The sequence below is a fragment of the Neofelis nebulosa genome, chromosome 3 (assembly GCF_028018385.1).
Source record: "Neofelis nebulosa isolate mNeoNeb1 chromosome 3, mNeoNeb1.pri, whole genome shotgun sequence".
NCBI classification, from domain to species: domain Eukaryota; kingdom Metazoa; phylum Chordata; class Mammalia; order Carnivora; family Felidae; genus Neofelis; species Neofelis nebulosa.
The window spans coordinates 36,488,423-36,510,892 of record NC_080784.1 but is presented as its reverse complement, the minus strand read 5'-3'; the positions used below and the strand labels follow the sequence as shown (position 1 = coordinate 36,510,892).

The 22,470-nt window shown below is 37.8% G+C and overlaps 1 protein-coding gene across 3 annotated transcripts in view; it reads left to right on the top strand.

Moving 5' to 3' along the window:
* Positions 1-22,470, top strand: part of PIWIL2 (piwi like RNA-mediated gene silencing 2) — a 77,152-nt gene that overhangs the window by 50,877 nt on the left and 3,805 nt on the right. For all 3 annotated transcript variants that reach the window (XM_058720348.1, XM_058720347.1, XM_058720349.1), the window contains exon 21: positions 21,927-22,180. In XM_058720348.1, the coding sequence (XP_058576331.1) occupies positions 21,927-22,180 (254 nt within the window). The remainder of the gene's footprint in view (positions 1-21,926; positions 22,181-22,470) is intronic.

Below are 22,470 nucleotides of genomic sequence, written 5' to 3'. Positions count from 1 at the left end.
AAAAAAAAAAAAAAAAAAAAAAAAAAAAGAGTCAGATGCTTAATCAACTGAGCCACCCAGGCACCCCCCCTAATATATTCTTATAAAAGCACTACTAGTCATATTTGATTAGAGTCTGTTCCTTGTATAAAAATGGGTGACAGTAGTTTAGACTTAATCGAGGCAGTAAAAAGTCAACTGAAAGATGGGGTGCCTGGGTGGCTCAGTTGGTTAAGCGTCTGACTTTGGCTCAGGTCATGATCTCACGGTTGCTGAGTTCAGGCCCCATATCAGGCTCTCTGCTGTCAGTGCAATGCCCGCTTCAGATCCTCTGTCTCCCTCTCTCTCTGCCCCTTAGCGGTTTGTGCGCACATGCACATGAACTCTCTCTCTTCTGTCTCTGTCTCTCTCTCTTTCAAAAATAAACCAAAAAAAAAAAAAAAAAGTCAACTGAAAGATAAGAAAAATATCAAACTGAAACATTGAGATACAAAGGGATGGGAGATAAAGGGTTAAAATATAATATATGCATAAGTGGCCCAGAGGGAAGTTAAAGAGGGTATACAACAGAAGAAATACCTGAAAAGACAATGATAAAGAATATTCCAAGAGTATGATAGAAAATAACAAAGCACAGATACAAGATACCCACAAAATCCCAAGTAGGATGTATAAAAACAAAATTATACTAGGCACATTGTAATAAAAGTCTTGAAAGACAAACACACACACACACACACACACACACACGTGTGTTAAGAACAGTGAAAGGAAAATAAAAGAAAGATTACTTTAAAAGAGCAACAAATGGACTAAAAGCTAACTTGTCAAAAGGAAAAGTGTAAGCCACAAGATAATAAAATTAATAGCTATACAGTGCTTAAAGAAAATAACTGCCAGGGGTGCCTGGCTGGTTCAGTCAGTAGAGCATGCAACTCTGATCTTGGGGTCGTGAGTTCAGGACCCATAATGGATATAGACATTATTGAAAAAAGAATAAAATCTTAAAAAAAAAATTGCTATCATAGAATCTAGTATTCACTAAAACTAATTTTTAATAAAGTGAAATAAAGACATTCCATGACAAATAAAAAAATTGAGACTTTTTGTCACTGGCAAGCTTGTATTGAAGGAAGATACTAAATGGCATTCTTTACCTGGAAGGAAAATTATCCTAGAGAGCAGCTTAGAAATGGTTTTAAGAATAAAAGTGGTAAAAATGGGATAAATTTGAATGAATACATACCATCTAAGATAATATACTATCCTGATAATATATATCCTGATATATATTCATGTGTGTGTTTAAATTTCAAATTAGGGGCGCCTGGGTCGCTCAGTCGGTTAAGCAGCCGACTTCGGCTCAGGTTATGATCTCATGATCCGTGAGTTCGAGCCCCGCGTCGGGCTCTGTGCTGACAGCGCAGAGCCTGGAGCCTGTTTCAGATTCTGTGTCTCCCTCTCTCTCTGCCCCTCCCCTGTTCATGCTCTGTCTGTCTCTGTCTCAAAAATAAATAAACGTTAAAAAAAAAAAATTTCAAATTAATGACAATAGTGCATACATCAGGAGGAAGTAAATGAAATTCCGTTGCTTTTAGTTGCTTGAATTGTTTAATATACTAATTTATATTACACTAGATTCATTAAGGATCTATGTTGTGATTTCCAGGTTAGCCACGAAAAGTATAATAAAAGTATATAAATATCAAAATAAGAGAAAGCATAATAATTTTTTAAAAACTTAAAAAAAGGAAGAGAGGGAAAATGTGGAACAGGTGAGCCAAATAGCATGCATTTCTTGAATCTTGAAAATGTTATACCACATTAAAGAAGCCAGTCATTTCAGTGAACAGAAGACCACAGATTCCATTTATTCAGGTGTTCAGGGGGTACCTGGGGGGTTCAGTTGGTTAAGCTTCCAAGCTGAAACTTCCAAACTGAAACTCTTGGTTTCAGCTCAGGTCATCATGTCATGGTTCGTGAGATCAAGCCCCACATCGGGTTCTGTGCTGGCAGTATGGAGCCTGCTTGGGATTCTCTGTCTCCCTGTCTGCCCCTCCCCACTCATGCTGTCTCTCTCCAAATAAATAAATAAACTTAAAAAAAATTTTTTTTAAATGTTCAGGAGAGAGAGATACCAGAGACAAAAGGTATACCAGTGGTTGCTTAGGCCTGAGGTGGGGAGAGAGGATGAAACGGTGGTTAGGGTGGTAATGTTTCTGATGTAATATTGTACATATCTATGAATATACTAAAAGTCAGTAAATTTTACACATTAAATTGGTGGGGTGTATGGTATGTGAATTATATCTGAATAAAAAGATGTTTAAAAAATTTTTCAAAACCATACAGAAATTCTGGAGTTGTAAAATACAATAAATGAAAATTTCACTGGAGGAGTTTAATATCAGATTTGACTAGGCAGAAGAAATAACCAACAATCTTGAAGACAGGTCAATTGAGATTATCCAGTGTGGGGAAAATGAAGAAAAAAAGAATGAAGAAAATGACTCAGAGATCTCTTGGGACACCACTAATCATACCAGCATAAACATAATGTGATTCTCAGAAGGAGAACAGAGAGAATGGAGAAGAAAGAATATTGGAAAGAATAATAGCCCCAAATTCTCACATTTGATGAAAACCAGTAGCAAACTTATCCAAGAAGCCCAATGAATACTAAGTAGTAAAAACTCAAAGATATCCACACCTTGACACATCACACTAAAATTGCTGAAAGAGCATGAATCGTGAAAGCACCAAGAGAAAGCCACTTACTATATTCAAGGCATCTTCAGTAAGATTAAGACCTGATCTTTCATCAGAAATCATGGAGATCAAGAGGAAGTGAGATGACATATTCAAAATAATGAAAGAAAAAGGTTGAATAAGAATTCTATATCCAGGAAAAACTGTTTAAAAATGAGAGATACCCTGACAATATTAAGCTCAGTGAAAGAAGCTTGATGTAAAAAAGCTGCATTTTATATTCTTCCATTTCAATGAACTGTCCAGAATAGGCAAATCCATAGAGACAGAAAAAGAGATGACTGGTTTCCAGAGAATGAGGATGTGGGTGAGAGTGGGGAGTAATTACTAATGAGTACAGGGTTTTGGGGGGTGGGGAGTGATGAAAATGTGGGATTAATGTTGGTAACTGCATAGCTTGGTGAGCATATTAAAAACCACTGAGTTATACACTTTGAAATGGGGAATTTCATGGTATGTGATTTATGTCAGTTTTTTTTTAGATAAAGACATTTCCAGATAAAAACTGGGAGAATTTGGCACGGGTAGACCTGTCCTACAAGAAATACTAAAAGGAGTCCTTCATGTGGAAATAACACTAGACAGTAACTTGTGTCCACATGAAAAACTCAGTAGCACCAGATATGATAACCATACAGATAAATATAAAAGAGAGCAAAAATGTATTTTTGTCACTTTTTTTCTACTCCATTTTTGAGAGACAACTGCATAAAGCAATAAATGTGAGTGGATGTGCATACAGTGTATTAAGATGCAATTTGTCTGACAATAAAGGCACAAAGGAGAGAGGAGGGAATGGAGTCATACAAGCAAGAGGTTTTTTTTATTTTTATTTTTTCAAGCAAAGTTTTTAATATTGCTGGAATTAATTTTATATTAGTCAACTAGATGATACTGTTCCAAGTGAATATGTTAATTGTAATCTCCAGGGAAAACTCTATGAAAAGCACTCTGAAAAATATAAAAAAAGGGAGTTAAAATGGTAACTAGAAAGTGTCTGTTTAATAGAAAATATAAGGCAGTTGTTGAAGAACAGAGGGACAAAAAAGTTACAAAGCATGTGGAAAACAGTGAAATGGCACATGTAAATCTTCCCCTATTAGTAATTACCCTAATTGTAAATGGACTAAACATTCCATTCAAAAGATAGAAATTAGAAGAAAAAAATTAGAAAATGGATTAAGTGAAAAATACATGGTTATGCTTTCTGCAAGAGACATATTTTAGTTTCAAAGACACAGTGGATTGAAAGTAAAGGATAGAACAAGAATATATACCATACAAATAATAACCAAAAGAGAGATGGAGTGGCTGTACTAACACCAGACAGAATAGACTTTAAGATAACAATTGTTAATAAAGACACGGAAGTATGTTTTATAATAGTAAATCTGTGAGGAAGACCTCTTTCTCTCTCTACCCCTCTTCTGCTCATGTACACTCTCAAAAATATTTAAAAATAAACATTAAAACAACAACAGGGATGCCTGGGTGATTCAGTCGGTTAAGCGTCCAACCCTTTGACTTTGGCTCGGGTCATGATCTCGTGATTTCATGGGGTTGAGACCCACATCAGGCTCTGTGCTGGCAGTGTGGAGTGCAGAGCCCGCTTGGGATGCTGTCTCCCTCTCCGTCTGTCTGTCTCTCTCTCTCGATTCTGTCTCCCTCTCTGTCCTCCCCCACTTTCTCTCTCTCTCTCTCTCTCTCTCAAAAAAAAAAAAAAACACAAAAAAAAAACCTTAAGAATGTTTAAAAAAAAAATTACAACAACAAAAAAACTCCCAGAAAACTAGCAATAGGAGGACTTCATAAACTTAATATAGAACATCTGCAGAAACCCTACTGCTAATATTATTATTAATTATGAAACAGTATATACTTTCCCCTAAGATTGGGAACATGTATTTCCCCTCTCACCTTTCCTATTCACATCATACTAGAAGTTCTAACTAATGCAAAAATACAAGAAAAGGAAATAAAATATATAAATATTGTGAAGGAAGAAAGAAAACTGCAGATAGACTGTCTATGTAGAAAACCTCACAGAATTAACAACTAAAAAACCTGGAATGAACAAGAATTATAAGGTTGCAGGATACCAGGCTAATATATAAAAGTCAGTTTTTTTCCTATTTACCAGTAGTGAGCAACTGGAATTTGAATTGTTTTTTTTTAATTTTTTTTTTCAACGTTTTTTATTTATTTTTGGGACAGAGAGAGAGCATGAACGGGGGAGGGGCAGAGAGAGAGGGAGACACAGAATCGGAAACAGGCTCCAGGCTCCGAGCCATCAGCCCAGAGCCCGACGCGGGGCTCGAACTCACGGACCGCGAGATCGTGACCTGGCTGAAGTTGGACACTTAACCGACTGCGCCACCCAGGCGCCCCGGAATTTGAATTTTAAAAATGCTATTTTTATTGGCACCAAAAAATTAAATAATTAAAGTATAAATCTAACAAAGTTGGTATAAGATCTACATGATAAAATCTATAAAACTGTGATAAAAAAAGAATAAATGGAGAGATATTTCATGTTCATTGATAAGAAGACTACCATTAATATGTCAGTTCTTCCCAACTTGATCTGTAGAGCCAATGCAATTCCAGTAAAAATCTCAGCAAGTTATTTTGTGGTTATCTACAAAGTATACAGTTTACACGTAAAGGCAGAGGACACAGGATAGCCAGCACAATACTGAAGAACAAAGTTGGAGGACTGACATTGCTCAACTTAAAGAGTTACTATAAAGCTATAGTAATCCAGGTGGTGTGGTCTTGACCAGAAAAATAGATGTCAATGAAACAGAATAGAGAGCCCAGAAATAGACTTCTACAAATAGAGTCCAGTGATCTTTGATAAAGGAGCATAGACACTAATGGAAAAAGTGTGGTCTTTTTTTATTTTATTTTATGTTTATTTTCTTTTTGAGAGAGACAGAGTATGAGCTGGGAGGGGCAGAGAGAGGGGGAGACACAGGATCCAACGCAGGCTCCAGGCTCTGAGCGGTCAGCACAGAGCTTGACACAGGGCTGGAACTCATGAACTGTGAGATCCTGACCTAAGCCACCCAGGCAGCCCTGGTCTTTGCTTTTAAAAAACATTTTTTTTTTAAGATTTTATTTTTAAGTAATCTCTATACCCAACATGGGGCTCGAACTCACCATCCTGAGATTTAACAGTCACATACCCCACCAATTGAGCCAGCCAGGCACCCCAAAATGATAGTCTTTTCAAAAAATGATGCTGGAACAACTGTCTGCCTACAAAACACACACACAAAACCTAAATGCATACCTTTTACCAAAATTAACTTAAAATGTACCACAAACTTACATTTAAAATGCAAAATGTTAAAACTTCTAAAAGGTGACATAGGAGAAGTGCCTGGCTGGCTCAGTCAATACGGAATGCAACTCTTGATCTCAGGCTTGTAAGTTCAAGCCCCATGCTGGACGTAGAGATTACTAAAAATAAAATCTTAAAAAAAAACAACAACAACAACAACCAACTGGAGATATAGCAGGTTACCATAGGGAAAAAAATCTAGGCGACCTTGGGTTTTGGTGATGACTTTTTTAGATACAAAAGTACAATCCATAAAAGAAAGGATAAATTGGACTTAATTACGATTAAAAACTTCCCCGGGGTGCCTGGCTGGCTCAGAAAAGCATGTGACTCTTGATCTCAGGGTCATGAGTTTAAGCCCCGTCCCCCATGTTGGGTCTAGAGATCACTTAAATAAACAAAACTTTTTTAAAAGATTAGGGGTGGCTGAGTGGCTCAGTCGGTTGTCTGACTTGATGCCAGCTCAGGTCATGATCTCTCAATTTGTGAGTTCAAGCCCTGCATACAGCTCTGCACTGACAGTGCAGAGCCTGCTTGGGATATTCTCTCTCTCTCTCTCTCTCTCTCTCTCTCTCTCTCTCTGTACCCCTTCCCTGATTTTGCTCTTTCTCTCAAAATAAATAACTAAAAAAAAAAAAAGAATAAAAGCTTTTCTGTGAAAGACACTAAGAAAATAGAAGCTATAGACTGGGAGAAACTATTTGCAAAAAACCCACCTATCTGATAAAGGATTATTATCTAAAATATAAAGAACTCCTAAAACTTAGGACAGTCTAATTAAAAGATGGCCAAAACACTTGGGGGCAGCTGGGTGGCTCTGCTGGTTAAGCATCTGACTCTTGGTTTTGGCTCAGGTCATGATCTTGCACCTTGTGAGTTCGAGCCCTGCATTGGGCTCTGTGTTGATAGTGTGGAGTCTGCTTAAGATTCCCTCTCTCCCTTCCCCTCCCCCCCCCTTTCTGTCTCTCTCCCTCTCCCCCCTCCCCCTCCCTGTCCCTCTCCTTCTCCCTCCCCCTCTCTTTCTGCTTGTCACCCACTTGTTCTGTCTCTCTCAAAACAGACATTAGGGAAAAAAAGATGGGCAAAAGACTTGAACACATACCTCACCAAAAAAGTTATAAAAATGTCAAATAAGTGTATGTGTGTGTATATATATATATATATATATATACACACACACACACACACACAGACATATATATACACACACATACACACACACACACACACTCAATATAATACTCAATATAACATTGGGAATTGTAAATTAAAACAATGAGATAACACTACACTACACTCCCATTAGAATGGCCAAAATCCAAAACACTGACAATGCCAAATGTCAATGAGGATGTGAAGAAACAAGAACTCTCATTCATTATTGCTGGTAGGAATGCAAAATGGTATAGATACAGTGGAAGACAATTTGGCAGTTTTATTTCAAAACTCTATTAAAAATACTCCTGAAGTGCCTTGCTGGCTCACTTGGTAGAACATGCAACTCCTTGATATCATGGTTGTGAGTTCAAGCCCCATGTTGGGAGTGGAACCTACTTAACAAAAAGATACCTCTTACTGTAAGATCCAGCAGTAGCACTTCTTAGTATTTACCCAAATGAGTTGAAAATTTATGTCAGTGCAAAAACTTTCACAAAGGTATTCATTGCAGTATTATCCATAATTGCTGAAGCTTAGAAGCAACCAAGATGTCCCTCAGGTAAATGGAAAAATAAACTGCAGTACCACCAGACAATGAAATGTTACTCAGCAATAAAAAGAAGTGAGCTATCAATTCATTATGAGATGTGGTAGAACTTGAAATGCATATTACAAAGTGAAAAAAAGCCAACCTGTAAAGACTACATACTGCATGATTCCAACTCTAGCACATTCTGGAAAAGACAAAACAATGGAGATAGTAAAGATCAATGGTTGCCAGAGGTATAGGAGTATAAGGAAGGGAAGCATAAATAGGGGGAACACAAGGAATATGCAGGGCTGTGAAACTATTATATATGATACTGCAATGATGGACACATGGCATTATGCATTTGTTGAAGCCTAAAGAACATACAACACAAAAAATGAACCCTAATATAAATTATGGACTTGACTTAATAACAATGTGTCAATATTTGCTCATTAATTGTAACAAAGATACCATCTTAACGTAATATGGTAGTGGGGGAAAACTGTAGGTAGGGGAGGGAGTATGTGGAATTCTGTATCGTCACCTCAATTTTTGTGTGAACTCAAAAGTGGTCTAAAAATAATCTCAACGTACAGTGAGATACCACCTCACACTACAGTGGCTACAGTTTTAAAAGATACTGTGTTGTTGAGGATTTGGAGGTATTAGAATCCTCATACATTGCTGATGGGTGGAGCTACTTTGGAAAACAGTTTGGCAGTTCTTCGGGATGGTAAACATAGAGTTACTGTATGACTCAGCAATTCTCCTAGGTATATACCTCAGAGAATTGAAAACATATGTCCACATAAACACCTGTACACAAATGTTCATATAGTACTATTCATAATAGCTGCAAATGGAAATAATCCAAACTGTCCATGAACAGATGAACTGGCAAACAAAATCTGGTCTATCCCACAATGGAATTTATTTAGCAACACAAAGAAGTTAAGGACAGATATATACTACAGTATGGATGAACTGTGAAAACATGCTAAGTGAAATTATTTAGTTACAAAAGACCACATGTTCTATGATTCTGTCCAGAATAGGCCAATCCAAAAAAAAAAAAAAAAAAAAAAGTACACTGATGTGTTCCAAGAGGGGTGGGGGGCAATGTGGAGTGACTGTTAATATGTGTGAGATTACCTGTTGAGGCATCAATGTGTTCTAAAATTAGTGGTGAAGATTGCAAAATTCTATAAACATAAAATCCTTTGAATTTTATACCTTAAAAGGGGTGAGCTTATGGTATAGCAAATTAGAACGAAATAAAGCTGTTCAAAAAAAGAAAACACCTCCAAACCTTCTAGCCACTTTTAGGCACTTTTGTGGAATCATAAAACCAGCAACTGTTGCCAGGGGAAGAACAGATACAGAAGCCTGGTTTATTTCCTTAGGCCCCCATTCTCTCACTGATGCTACCTGGATCTAAGGCCTTCCCCTGAATGTTTATATACTTGGTCCAGCTTTTCAGTTGTAAGGTTTCCTCAGTATTCCTGGTCCACCACCTGAAGCATTGCAGGCAAGCTTTAAACTTATCATGGCTTTATTTAATATCTATATTTAGATTTATATTTCTGATCCAGCCATTCTCAAATTTTTTGTCTAAGGAACCTTTTACATTCTTCAAAATTCATGAGTTTTTGTTTATATGGTATATGTCTATCAATAATTACCTTCTTCAGAGTGAAAACTGAGGAACTTTTATTTTTTTTAACTATTTTTTAAGTTTATTTTATTTTTGAGAGAGAGGGAGACAGAGAATCCCAACAGGCTACATGCTCAGCGCAGAGCCCCACATGGGCCTTGATCTCGTGAACCATGTGATCATGACCTGAGCTGAAGTCAAGAGTCAGACACTTAACTGACTGAGCCACCAAGATGCCCCTCTTACTGTTATTTTAAATTAAATTTAAAAATATAAAACATTGAAGGCACCTGGGTGGCTCAGTCGGTTAAGTGACTCATTATTTAATTTAGAGCACTATGTTAATTATATCACTGTCAGCACAGAGACTGCTTGGGATTCTCTCTCCCTTTCTCATTGCCCCTCTCCTCCTCAAAATAAATACATAAGCTTAAAAACCAATAAGAAATACTGGCAAGGTTGTGGAGAAAAGGGAACACTTGTGCACTGTTAGTGGGAATGTAAATTGATGCAGTCTCTATGGAAAACAGTATGGAGGTTCCTCAAAAAAATTAAAAATAGGACTACCATATGATTCAGCAATTCCCCTTCTGGGTATTTATCTGAAGAAAATGAAAACACTAACTTAAAGTGGTATATGCAGCATCATTTGCAGTAGCCAAGATATGGAAACAACGTCATTATCCATTAGTGGATGAATAAAGAAATTGTGGTATATATGTCACCATGGAATATTACTTAGCCATTAAAAAAGAATGAAATCTTGGGGCAGCTGGGTAGCTCAATTGGTTGAGTGTCCGACTTCGGCTCAGGTACCGATCTCATGGTTCATGAGTTCGAGTCCCGTGTCAGGCTCTGTACTGATAGCTCAGAGCCTGGAGCCTGCTTCAGATTCTTGTCGTTCCCCCTCCCACCCCTCCCCCACTCAGGCTCTGTCTCTCAAAAGTAAATAAAGATTAAAAAAATTTTTTTTTAGGGGCGCCTGGGTGGCTCGGTCGAGCAACTGACTTCAGCTCAGGTCTTGGTCTCATAGTTTGTGAGTTTGAGCCCTCTGCTGACACCTCAGAGCCTGCAGCCTTCTTCGGATTCTGTGTCTCCCCCTCTCTGCCCCTCCCCTGCTCATGCTCTGTCTGTCTGTCTGTCTCTCTCTCTCGCTCAATAATAAACGTTAAAAAAAATTTTTTTTTTAAAGAATGAAATCTTGCCATTTGCAACAGCATGGATAGACCTTCAGGGCATTATGCTAAGTGAAATAAGTCCGAGGAAGAAAAATACCATATGACTTTATTTATGTGTGTCATCTTAAAAAACAAAAAAATAAAATACCTAAGTTCATAGAGAGCAGATTGGTAGTTGCAGAGGTGGGGAGCAAGGAGAGTGGACAAAACGGTTGGAAAAAGTTGAAAGGTAGAAGTTATAAAATGATAAAAGTCAAAGAGATGTAAAGAACAGCATTATGACTATAGTTAATAAATATCACATGTTGTATATTTGAAAGTTGCTAACAGACTAGATCTTAAAAGTTCTCATCACAAGAAAAAAAATTGTTTTATGTGGTGATGAATGTTAAGTAGATTGATTTTAGTGATGATGTTGCAGTATATATAAATATGAAATAATTATGTTGTACACCTGAAATGAATGTTCTGTATCAATTATATCATAAAAATAAGAAAAACTGTAAACTCAGTGTATTTTTGTTTTTATTTTACATATTTTTTAAGTAAGCATTATGCCCAACATGGGGCTAGAACCATAACCCTGAGTTCAAGAGTTGTATACTCTACTGACTGTGCCATACAGGTGCCCCAATAATATAACATTTTTTAAATGTTTATTCATTTTTGAGAGAGAATGAGCAGGGGAGGGGCAAAGAGAGAGGGGAACAGAGGATCCAAAGTGAGCTCCACACAGACAGCTGCGAGCCTGATGTGGGGCTCCAACTCATGAACCATGATATCATGACCTGAGCCGAAGTTGGAGGCTCGACCGACTGAGTGACCCAGGCGCCCCAATAATATAACATTTTTAATTAAAGATAACTATTTCCAAAATGTTTAGTGAGAAGAGAGCCATTGCTTTGCATTTTTGCAAAAGCCTTTAATATTTGGGTTAACAAAATGCAAGTAAATACTCTTTTTTTTTTTTTTATGTTTGTTTTTGAGAGAGCACAGGGGAAGGGCACAGAGAGGGGGACAGAAGACCAGAATTAGGCTCTGTGCTGACAGCAGCGAGCCCAATGTGGGGCTTGAATTCACAGACAGAAAATCATTACCTGACCTGAAGTGGAACAGTCAACCAACTGAGCCACCCAGGCACCCCACAAGTAAATAATCTACATTTAATCTGTTGTGATGTCACATATCATTTACTCTCTGGAAAATTCTAGTATATATTTATGAGAGAATTACAGAGAAAATGGCAGATAATGTAGTAGTAGTAGCAGCAGCAGCAGCAACATATTTTTGACTTTATGGACTCCCTAGAATGTTTCAAGGACTTCTGAGTAGAGAAAGATGGGACCCCAGAGAACACACTAGCCTATACTGTTCATCTGAACTCCTACTCTTACCTCCAACTACCTACTTGGCCTCTCTAGTTCAGTGTCTCAGGGGTCATTGAAACCTAGTATGTGAGTCTGAATGCCAGTGTTTACTTCTGCTCAAGTGTGAAAATCAAAACCAAGCCACCTCAGCTTTATCACTCGTGATGAGTAATCAGCAGATATTCAGTTCATCAGTTACTTTGCCTGAGCTTAAGAAGCTGGAACTCCGCTCTGATCAACCCTTGTTGCTGCTGATGTGATTCTGGCTGTGGCTAGGACTACGTAGGGCTAGAGTGTTCTTGACTAGTATTTGACCTTAGAGGGGGAAGAGCCAACGTATTGCCATTGGAATGAAAAGTTGCAGGCAGCTGTAGAATATGTGGTATGGGTTCTTTCTGCTTTTCAGTTCCACCTTCACTTCTCTTTTCTTAGCAGAATTGGGAAGAGATTGGGGCAGAGTGCTAACTCGAGCAAGTGATTATTGTTTAGAGGGGTCTTCCAGATGTCAGCCTGTCCTTCCTGAACCCACAGTTGCCAGTAGCTTGCCTGGCCTCTTCTTACTTTTTGTTTTTTATTTTGATTAGTTCCAATGCTTTATTTTTGCTTTTGTTTCCCTTGCCTCAGGAGACATATCGAGAAGAATGTTGCTATGGCTGATGTCAGAGACATTACTGCCTTTGCTCTCTCTTTTCCAAGGACTTTGAAGTTTTCAGGTCTCACATTGAGGTCTTTAATCCGTTCCAAATTTATTTTTATGTATGATTAAGACAGGTCTAGTATCTTTCTTTTGTATGTTGCTGTCCAGTTTTCCCAACACCATTTGTTAAAGAGACTGTCCTTTTCCTTTCCTGCTTTGTTGAAGATTAATTGGTCATATAGTTATGGGTTTATTTCTGGGTTTTCTATTATGTTCTATTGATATATGTGTCTTACATCTGTGCTAGTACTATACTGTTTTGATTACTGCTTTGTAATAGAACTTGAAGTCCAGAATTGTGTTGCCTCCAGCTTGCTTTTCTTTTTCAAGGTTGCTTTGGTTGTTCAGGGTCTTCTGTGGTTCCGTACAAATTTTAGGATTGTTTGCTCCAGCTCTGTGAAAAATGCTGCTGGTATTTTCATAGCAATTGCGTTCAATGTGTAGATTGCTTTGGGTAATACAGACATTTTAACAATATTTGTTCTTCTAATCCATAAACATGGAATGTCTTTCCAGTTCCCTTCTATTACTGTATTACTGTCAATTTTTTTCCTTGTCTGTTAATAGTTACTTTATATATTTAGGTGCTTTTTTGTTGGGTGGATAAATATTTATAATTGTTATGTCCTCTTGTTGGATTGTTGCCTTTATCATTATGTAGTGTCCTCCTTTGTCTATTTTGTCTAATACAGATATTACTTCCCTGGCTTTTTTTTCACTTCTATTTCATGATAAATGTTTCTCCATCCATTTGTGGGGGTTATTTTGTAACGTTTATTTATTTTGAGAGAGAGAGAATGCAAGGAGGGGAGGGGCAGAGAGAGAGAGAGAGAGAGAGAGAGAGAGAATCCCAAGCAGGCTCTGTGCTGTCAGCATGGAGGCCGACATGGGGCTCAGTCCCATAAAGCATGAGATCCATGACCTGAGCTGAAACCAAGTGTTGGACACTTAACTGACTGAGCCACCCATGCACCCCTCCATCCCTTCATTTTCAATCTTTGTGTCTTTATATCTGAAGTGATTTCTCTTGTAGGCAACCTATAGATGGATCTTGCTTTTTTATCCATTCAATAACCCTATGTCTTTTTATTAGAGCATTTAGTCCATTTAAATTTAAATTAATTATTGACAGGTATATATTTATTAACATTTGTTGTTTTATGGTTGTTTTTATAGTTCTTCTCTATTCCTTTCTTCTCTTGCTCTTTTGCCTTGTGGTTTGATGGCCTGTATTCCATTTCCTTTATTTTTTGTGTATCTGTTACAGGTTTTTGATGTGTGGTTACCCTTAGGTTCATATATACCATCTTATGGGTCACTTAAGTTTGAACCCATTCTAAAAGCACTAAATTTTTATTTCCCCACCCCATGGTGTATGTATATGATGTTCTACTTTATATCCTTTTATTTTGTGATTCCCTTGACTGATTTTTATAGATAGAATTTATTTTACTGCTTTTGTGATCCTAATTTTCTTCTATAATGGCCTTTTTTCACTCAAATAATTTCCTGTAATGTTCTTGTAAGGCTGATTTAATGGTGATGAACTTCTTTAAGTTTTGTTTGGAATACTCTTTATCTCTCCTTCTATTCTGAATTAATAACCTTGCTAGGTAGAGTATTCGTAGATGCAGATTTTGTACTTTCATTACTTTGAATATATCATGCCATTCCTTTCTGCCTTCCAAAGTTTCTGCTGAAAAATCAGCTGATAGGCTTTTGAGGTTCCCCTTATATGTAACTGTTTTCTCTTGCTTCTTTTTTTTCTTTTACTTTCTTTTATTTTATTTTATTTTATTTTATTTTATTTTATTTTATTTTATTTTGTCTTGTTTTGTTTTGTTTTGTTTTGTTTTGTTTTGTTTTGTTTTGTTTTAGAGAGCACATGAGTGGGGAAAAGGAGCAGAGGGAGAGTGAGAGAATCTTAACTGGGCTCCACTGTCAGCGTGGAGCCTGACGTGAGGCTTAACCTCACGTCCCTGGGATCGTGACCTAAGCTGAAATCAAGAATTGAACACTCAACCAATTGAGCCACCCAGGCGTCCTTCTTGTTGCTTTTAAAATTCTCTCTTTAGGGACACCTGGGTGGCTCGGTTGGTTGAGTGTCCGACTTCGGCTCAGGTCATGATCTCACAGTTTGTGGGTTCGAGCCCTGCATCAGGCTCTGTGCTGACAGCTCGGAGCCTGGAGCCTGCTTCAGATTCTGTGTCTCCCTCTCTCTCTGCCCCTCCCCACTCATCCTCTATCTGTCTCTCTCAAAAATAAAACATTAAAAAAATTTCTTTTAATAAAATAAAATTCTCTTTACCACTGCTTTTTGCCATTTCAATTATTATGTGTCTTGGTGTGGACCTCCTTGGGTTAATTTTGTTGGGGACTCTCATTTCCTTTTGTGTGTGTTCAATAGCTATTTTGTATGAGGTTACTGTGAGGATTACATTTAATATCCTGAAGTTAAAACACTCTGATTTGAATGTATAGTAGTTTAACTTCAGTAACATATAGAAACATTGCTCCTTTACAGGTCTATCTCTACCTCTTTAGATGTTGATGTCATAAAATTATATACCTTTATATATTTTGTGCCTTCATATATAGACTGATAATCCTTTTAAATACATTTGTCTTTAAATTTTGTAAAAAAGACAAGATTTGGAGTTATAAACCAAAGTTAAATAATATTCGGTCTTAGACTAATGCTTTTTTTTTCTTTAAATTTACTTGAGTCATAAATCATGTAGAAAATTTTTAAATGTAGTACAAACCACTGTTACGATAATACAATGATATGTCACCTTTATTGAAATCTTTATTTCTCTCTATGGCTACACATTACTGTCGACTCATCTTTTATTTCATCCTACAGGACTCCCTTGACCATTTCTTGCATGGTATGTCTCTTGGCAAGAAACTCTCTGAGCTTTTATCTGGGAATGTCTTAATTTCTTTCTTATTTTTGACAAAGAAATAATTTGCTGGTATAAGTTTTGAGTGGCAGTTTTTCTCTTTTAGCACTTTGAATATATCAACCCACTACATTCTGGTCTCTAGAGTTTCTGATGGGCAGTCTGCTGATAATCTTTTCTGCGTGCAATGATTTTCTTCTATCTTGTTTTCATGATTCCTTTTATCTTCTGCTTTTGAAAATTTAATTGTGTGTATCAGTGTGGTTCTCTTTGAATTCATATCACTTGCAGTTCATTGAGCTTGACTGTTTATATTCATGTGTTTGATCAGATTTAGGAAGTTTTCAGCCATTATTTCTTCAGATATTCTCTCTACCCCTTTTCTCTTTTCTTCATGGGAGTCCCAAGATGCAAATATTGGTCTGCTAGATTGTGTCCTCCAAGTCCTTTAGGCACTGTTCTCTTTTCTTCAGTCTTTTTTATTTGTGAACAATAATTTCCATTATACAATCTTCAGTTTGCTGGTTCGTTCTTCTACCTGCTCAGATCTGTATTTGAATCCATCCAGTGAAGTTGCAGTTATGGTACTTTTCAGCTCTGGTAGTTATTTTTGTTTACTTTTTAGGTTTTCTCTTTATTAATACTTCACTTTTTCCAAACATTGTTTATTTTGTCCACACCCCCTTTGGTTCTTTGAGCATCTTTAAGACCATAGTTTTTTAGTTTTGTTTTTACGATTTTAATGTTTATTTTTGAGAGAGATAGAGACAGTGTGTGAGCAGGGGAGGAGCAGAGAGAGAGGGAGACACAGAATTCAAAGCAGGCTCCAGGCTTTGAGCTGTCAGCACAGAGCCCAATGCAGGTCTCGAACTCACAAATCATGAGATCATGACCTGAGCCAAAGTCAGGCACTTAATTGACTGAGCCACCTAGGCACCCCTTTAAGACCATTGTTTTAAGGTCTTTGGTCAGTGTAACTGCCATGAGGTTTTCGTCACTGACATTTCTATTGATTTAATGTTTTCCTTTGGTCCATACTTCCCTGTTTCTTTCTTTGCCCTATGACTTTTGTTGCAAACGACATTTGAATCTAATAATGTGGTAACTTTGGAAATCAGATTGGCCGCCTTCTTCAGGCCTTTGCTCTGTTTGTTACTTTTTATTTCTTGACTGGTGTAGGTTATGATTGTGCTGGAACTTAAGGTCTTTCAGTGTATTGAGCTTTTATCTGAGCATGCATTGTCACTTTCTGATTTTTGACATTTATGCAGTTGTTTTTGAGTGTTCCAGTCTTTAATGTCTGACTTCCAAAAAAGGATAAAGAGAAAAATGAAGGGTCAGGGGAGGATGGCACTTGCCCATTAAATACCCTGCAAGTCACTTCAGCTAGAGAGTTAGATGCAACAAGAATGGCTGCCAGCCTCTTTGTCTGCACTTCTGTGATCAGAAGCAGCACTCAGAGAACAGATCCCAGTGTTTGTAGGACAGGACCCTGCAGTGTGGGTGAGCATAGGTATAGGACAGCTTTTGTACCAAGAGTGGAAATTAACCGCAGTTCACTGTCCACATCTTCCCTGGGAAATTGCAAGCCTTCAACAAACTCCAGAGTTCCAAAATTATTCACATCAGACAGATGCTGCTAGTACATTTGTTATCTAGGTGGGGAGAGAATGTCCTTTTCTTCCTCCTCTGCCATCTCCCCAGAATCCTGTCAGTCTTGTCTGTTCTTGGTAAAATTTCTGCAACCTCAGGCCGCCTCTTCCTGCTACCCACATTCACTCTTGTCATTTGTCTCATGGATGCTTCAGAAATTCACTGCTCCTTTTTGAAGGCTCCTCTCTGTTCAAGTTCATCGAGGCTTTCTTGCTTCCACTGGTCTTTGATAGTCCCATATGTAAGTGTGATTTTTATATTATTTTGATTTTTGTGGTGTTACCATAAGAGTGAAGGGTTTCAGTGTTCTCATTTGACATCCTCAACTGGAAGTGATCTGGTCCTAATACTCATTCTTAATCATCTTTGATCTGTTTTGTAGATGGTCGCCAGAGTAGTTTTCAAATGTATGACTGATAATATAGTGGTCTCTAGTTGTTTTCTTACCCCTTGTCCAGCCACAATCTAGGCCTTTGCTTGTGTTATGCCTGGAAACCTTTTACCCTTCTTTGCTACCTGAATTATCTGCTGATTCTTTCATTACACCTTTTCCTGAGGCATAATGTTGACTTTTCCCTGCAGACAACAAATGTTATCTTTATTATGTTATTTGTAATTTATTGCAAACATTTACTTTATGTGTCTGTCTCTCCAGTTCTAATTTGAGTTCCATGAACATTTGGATTGTATCAAAGTAATTTTTTAATTTTGTGAGACTAACACAATTGCTTGTATGTAGTGGCATTAAGTGTTTATTTTATGAACGAATGGAGCCATGCCTAAAAGAACATCTCAAACTTTCAGCAGATATTTATTTTCTACTTGATCCTTGCCATCGTACTCAGTGCTAGCAATACAAGTCAAACAGGCACAGTCCTGCTTTCAAGGTACTCATTAATTTATTATTAATTTATTACTCTTGTACTGAAGTGGTTTAATAATACACAGTTAACATTTATGTTTCAATATTGTGATTTGTCTTATATCCTGACCCTTGTCTAGACCCTAATCTTAACCATTTATGAAATAAAAGAGTATGGATTAGATGACCTAGAAGAGTTACCATTGTTGACTATTACTAGATTTTTAAGCTCCTTAATAACAGGAATCATCTTTCACTTCTACTGGCAGCTTATATTATAGGGCCAAGTATAGTATCTCACACTGAGTGGTTGCTTAGCAAATTTTAAAGAAAGAGGTGATGTCAGTGAATACTTCAGATGAATTTGATTCTATTTTTCACTCCATTTATCTCGTTATGTTACTTCTCGATGCTTTGGAATATCTGTATTTCCTTAATCTAGTGCATTCTGAACAACTTTTAAAAATATAGGCAGTTGGCTGTTGAACAATGCAAGGACTAGGAGTCCTTACCCCCCATGCAGTCAAAAAACTGTATACCTTTTGACTTCTCAAAAACGTAACTACTAATAGCCTGCTGTTGACCAGAAGCCTTACCAATAACATAAACAGTAGATGAAACACATATTTTGTATGCTAAAGGCATTATATGCTGCATTCTTACAATAAAATAAGAGAAAAAAATATTAAGAAAATCATACAAAAGAGAAAATGCATTTACAGTAATGTACTATATTGAAAAAATTCACATATAAGTGGACCCACACAGTTTAAACTCATGTTGTTCAAGAGTCAACTGTGTATATTTTTTACTTTATCCCCCTTAACAACTCTGACAAGAAGGCAAGGTGGTGGTTTATCTCCATTTTTCAACTGAGGAAACAGTGTTCTGAGATCATAGCCAAGGAACAGCAGAATCATACTCAGTCCCAGGTCTCCTGACCCCAGATCCATTGGACTGCCACTCTGTTTCCTTCTCTGAAATGACGGTTTCTTCCTGATCTAAGTACCCCTGGTGTCTACCTTTTAACATAGTGTATCAGTAAGGGGTCTTTGAGAAGTCATAGAAATGTGTTAGCTTTAGCAAAGTGAGAATTAATTGGTAAAATCATGGAGAGTCTCAGATGATTGGTGAGAAGGCTTAACATCAAACTGGGAAATGGACAGGAGTCAGGGTAGCTCCTGGAGTTCCAGAAGCAGGGACCTAAAGAGACACCACCACAGAGGGACCATACTCCAAGTGATTTTCATTATCTGCTCAAGATTGAAAGCAAGGAGGTGCATTATGTTGGCATAACTTGGGTCATCTTTATGTCCTTTGATTAGTGCAGTGGTCCTCAGCTGGTGGCAGTTATGTCCTCCCAGTGGGCAATGTCCAGAGGCATTTTTAGTGGGGGGCGATTGCTACTGGCATCTAGTGGGTAGAGGCCAGGAATACTTCTAAACATTGTCAGCCCCCCAAAACAGAATAATCTAGCTCCATAGATCATGAGTGTTGAGATATCCTGGATTAGGGGAAGGCACCTCAATTAATAGTTCCAGCAGACTTATCCTGTTGAGGGGAGAAGGAAACTAAACGTTCTTACCAAAAATGATAGAATAGATTCTGGACAGCCAAAGACAACACAAAAACAGAAAAGTCATACAAACAAGAGCAATAATTACAGTTTGGGACTGTGAGGTGAATTACACATTTGTAAATGTAATACTTGAGGTGTCTCAAAAAAAGGCACATTTATAAAAATATTTGAAATTCTGAGCTTTAACTTAAGCAAGATTCTAGGGGATTATTTTTAAAAAGGATTCTTTGAGGGGCATCTAGTTGGCTCAAGTCGTTTGAGGTTCTGACTCTTGATTTCAGCTCAGGTCATGATCTCATGGTTCATGGGATCGAGCCCTGCATTGGGCTCCGTGCTGACAGCCTAGAGCCTGCTTGGAATTCTCTCTCTCCTTCTCTCTGCCCCTTTGCCACTTGCATGTGCACGCTCTTTCTCTCTCTCTTTCTTTCTCTCAAAATACGTACTAAAATAAACATTTTTTTAAAAAGGGTTCTTTGGGGGCACCTGGGTGGCTCAGTCAATTAAGTGTCTGACTCTTGATTTCAGTTCAGGTCATGATCTTATGGTTGTGAGATCAAGCCCTGTGTCCAGCTCTGCGCTGTAAGCGCAGATTTTTGGGATACTCTTTCTCCCTTTTCCTGACTCTTCCCCACTTTTTCTCTCTCTCAAAAATAAACATTTAAAAAATTTTTGTTTAATGTTTATTTATTTTTGAGAGACAGAGTGTGAGCAGGGGAGGGCCAGAGGGAGATGGAGACACAAAATCTGAAGCTGTCAGCACAGAGCCTGACACGGGGCTGGAACCTACTAGCTGTGAGATCATGACCTGAACCAAAGTTGGACACTTAACAACCGAGCCACCCAGGCGCCCCAAGTAACCATTTTTTTTTTTAAAAAAAAGGATGCTTGGGGCGCCTGGGTGTTTCAGTAGGTTAAGCATCCAACTTTGGCTCGGTCATGATCTCATGGTTTGTGAGTTTGAGCCCTACGTCAGGCTTTCTGCTGTCAACACAGAGTCCACTTTGGATCCTTTGTCCCCCTCTTTCTTTGCCCCTCTCCCACTCAACACTCTTTCTTCCTCTCTCTCTCTCTGTCTCTCAAAAATAAATAGAACATTTTAAAAAAATAGGATTCTTTGAATTGAAACTTAAAAAGAATAAATGTATAAAGAATGTATAGTGTATATATATTTAATTCAGTAATAATTTAGGTTTCTGAGGGGAATTGTGAATAACCTATACGACTTGATTAGAATCAAACTACCACTTACGGACTGTGGACTAAACTAAAGCACTTTTCAGGGAACTTCTAGTTTAAAGTTAGAACAGCTTAGGGGCACCTAGGTGGTTCAGTTGGTTAACCATCTGACTCTTGATTTCAGCTCAGATCATGATTTCATGGTTGTGAAATAGAATCATGTGTCAGGCTCAGGGCTGGGTGTGGAGCCTACTTAAGATTCTCTCTCCCCTTCTCCCTCTGCACTTCCCCTGCCTGTGTACATGAGCATTCTCTCTCTCTTTCTCTCTCGCTCTCTCTCCCTCTCTCTCTCTCTCTCCCGAAAAAAAAAAGAACAGCTTATTCTCTTGAACTATTGAAATCAAACACAGCTAGAACATAATTATATTCTCTAAATGGGAAAAGCATTATTCTTCAAACTGATTGAATATCCAGCATCCAAATTTGATTTGGATCCATGGATAATTTACCATAACTGTATGCTAATTTTAATTATTTAGTAAAAATGTTTCACATTATACCTGATTGTAGGATAAAATTTTGTAAGGGATCCTTTCACTTGTTAGCAACTTTAGATGTTGCTTGTACATAAAAATGTGAAGAAGATGGATCTGTGGGTTGTGCAGTCCTATGTTAGAATTTCTCTAACACTTACCTTGTTCTTTGCCTAAATGGTAATTCATGTGAAATACAAGTCAAAGGAAGGTTGATTCATCCCATAATTTTCCTACCATTTCTTTCAACTTTGTTCATATTTTTTGAGTATGGGCCTTACATGTGACTCATCACTGGCTTATTTTACTTTCATAGTTTATAACACTTTTGCTGTACCAGGTCTGTTTTACTACCCTGAGGAAGTCTAGAAATGACTAGAAGCTTTTCCTCCCTTCCCTTCTGACATGGTGGCTTTGGGCCCAGCTGTCAGAGGGACCTACTGCCAGATTGCCAAGCTGTGTGCTGAGTGAGCTTCATACTGCCTGCGGTCATCAACCCCAGACTCCATAGTTCACCTCAGGAGGGTGTCGTTTCAGGTGAACCACTGTCTCCCAGAGAAGATTGTGGTATACCGTGACGGAGTGTCTGATGGCCAACTAAAGACAGTTGCCAACTATGAGATTCCTCAGCTACAGAAGTGTTTTGAAGCTTTTGAGAATTATCAGCCCAAGATGGTAGTATTTGTAGTTCAGAAGAAAATCAGTACCAATTTGTACCTGGCTGCTACCGAGCACTTTGTGACTCCCTCCCCTGGGACTGTGGTAGATCATACCATAACAAGCTGTGAGTGGTAAGTGGGGAAAACATTATATTTCAGCAAGAATAGGTTGGAGGGGTTATTTGTTCCTTGGGTATTGGAATGGGGAGGTTGACTAGAGAGATATGGAATGGAATCCCCAGAGATTTTATGGTCATAAAATATTTTCAAAACAACTGAAGAACAAACCAACAATAAATCTTTTACCTCTTAAGTATAAAATATTGAACGCACATTCTTTTCCTAAGATTATGTATACTTTTAACTTCCTGCACACAGATTTGGTAGTTTCTGCTACCATTCCCTTTTTTTTTTTTTTTTTT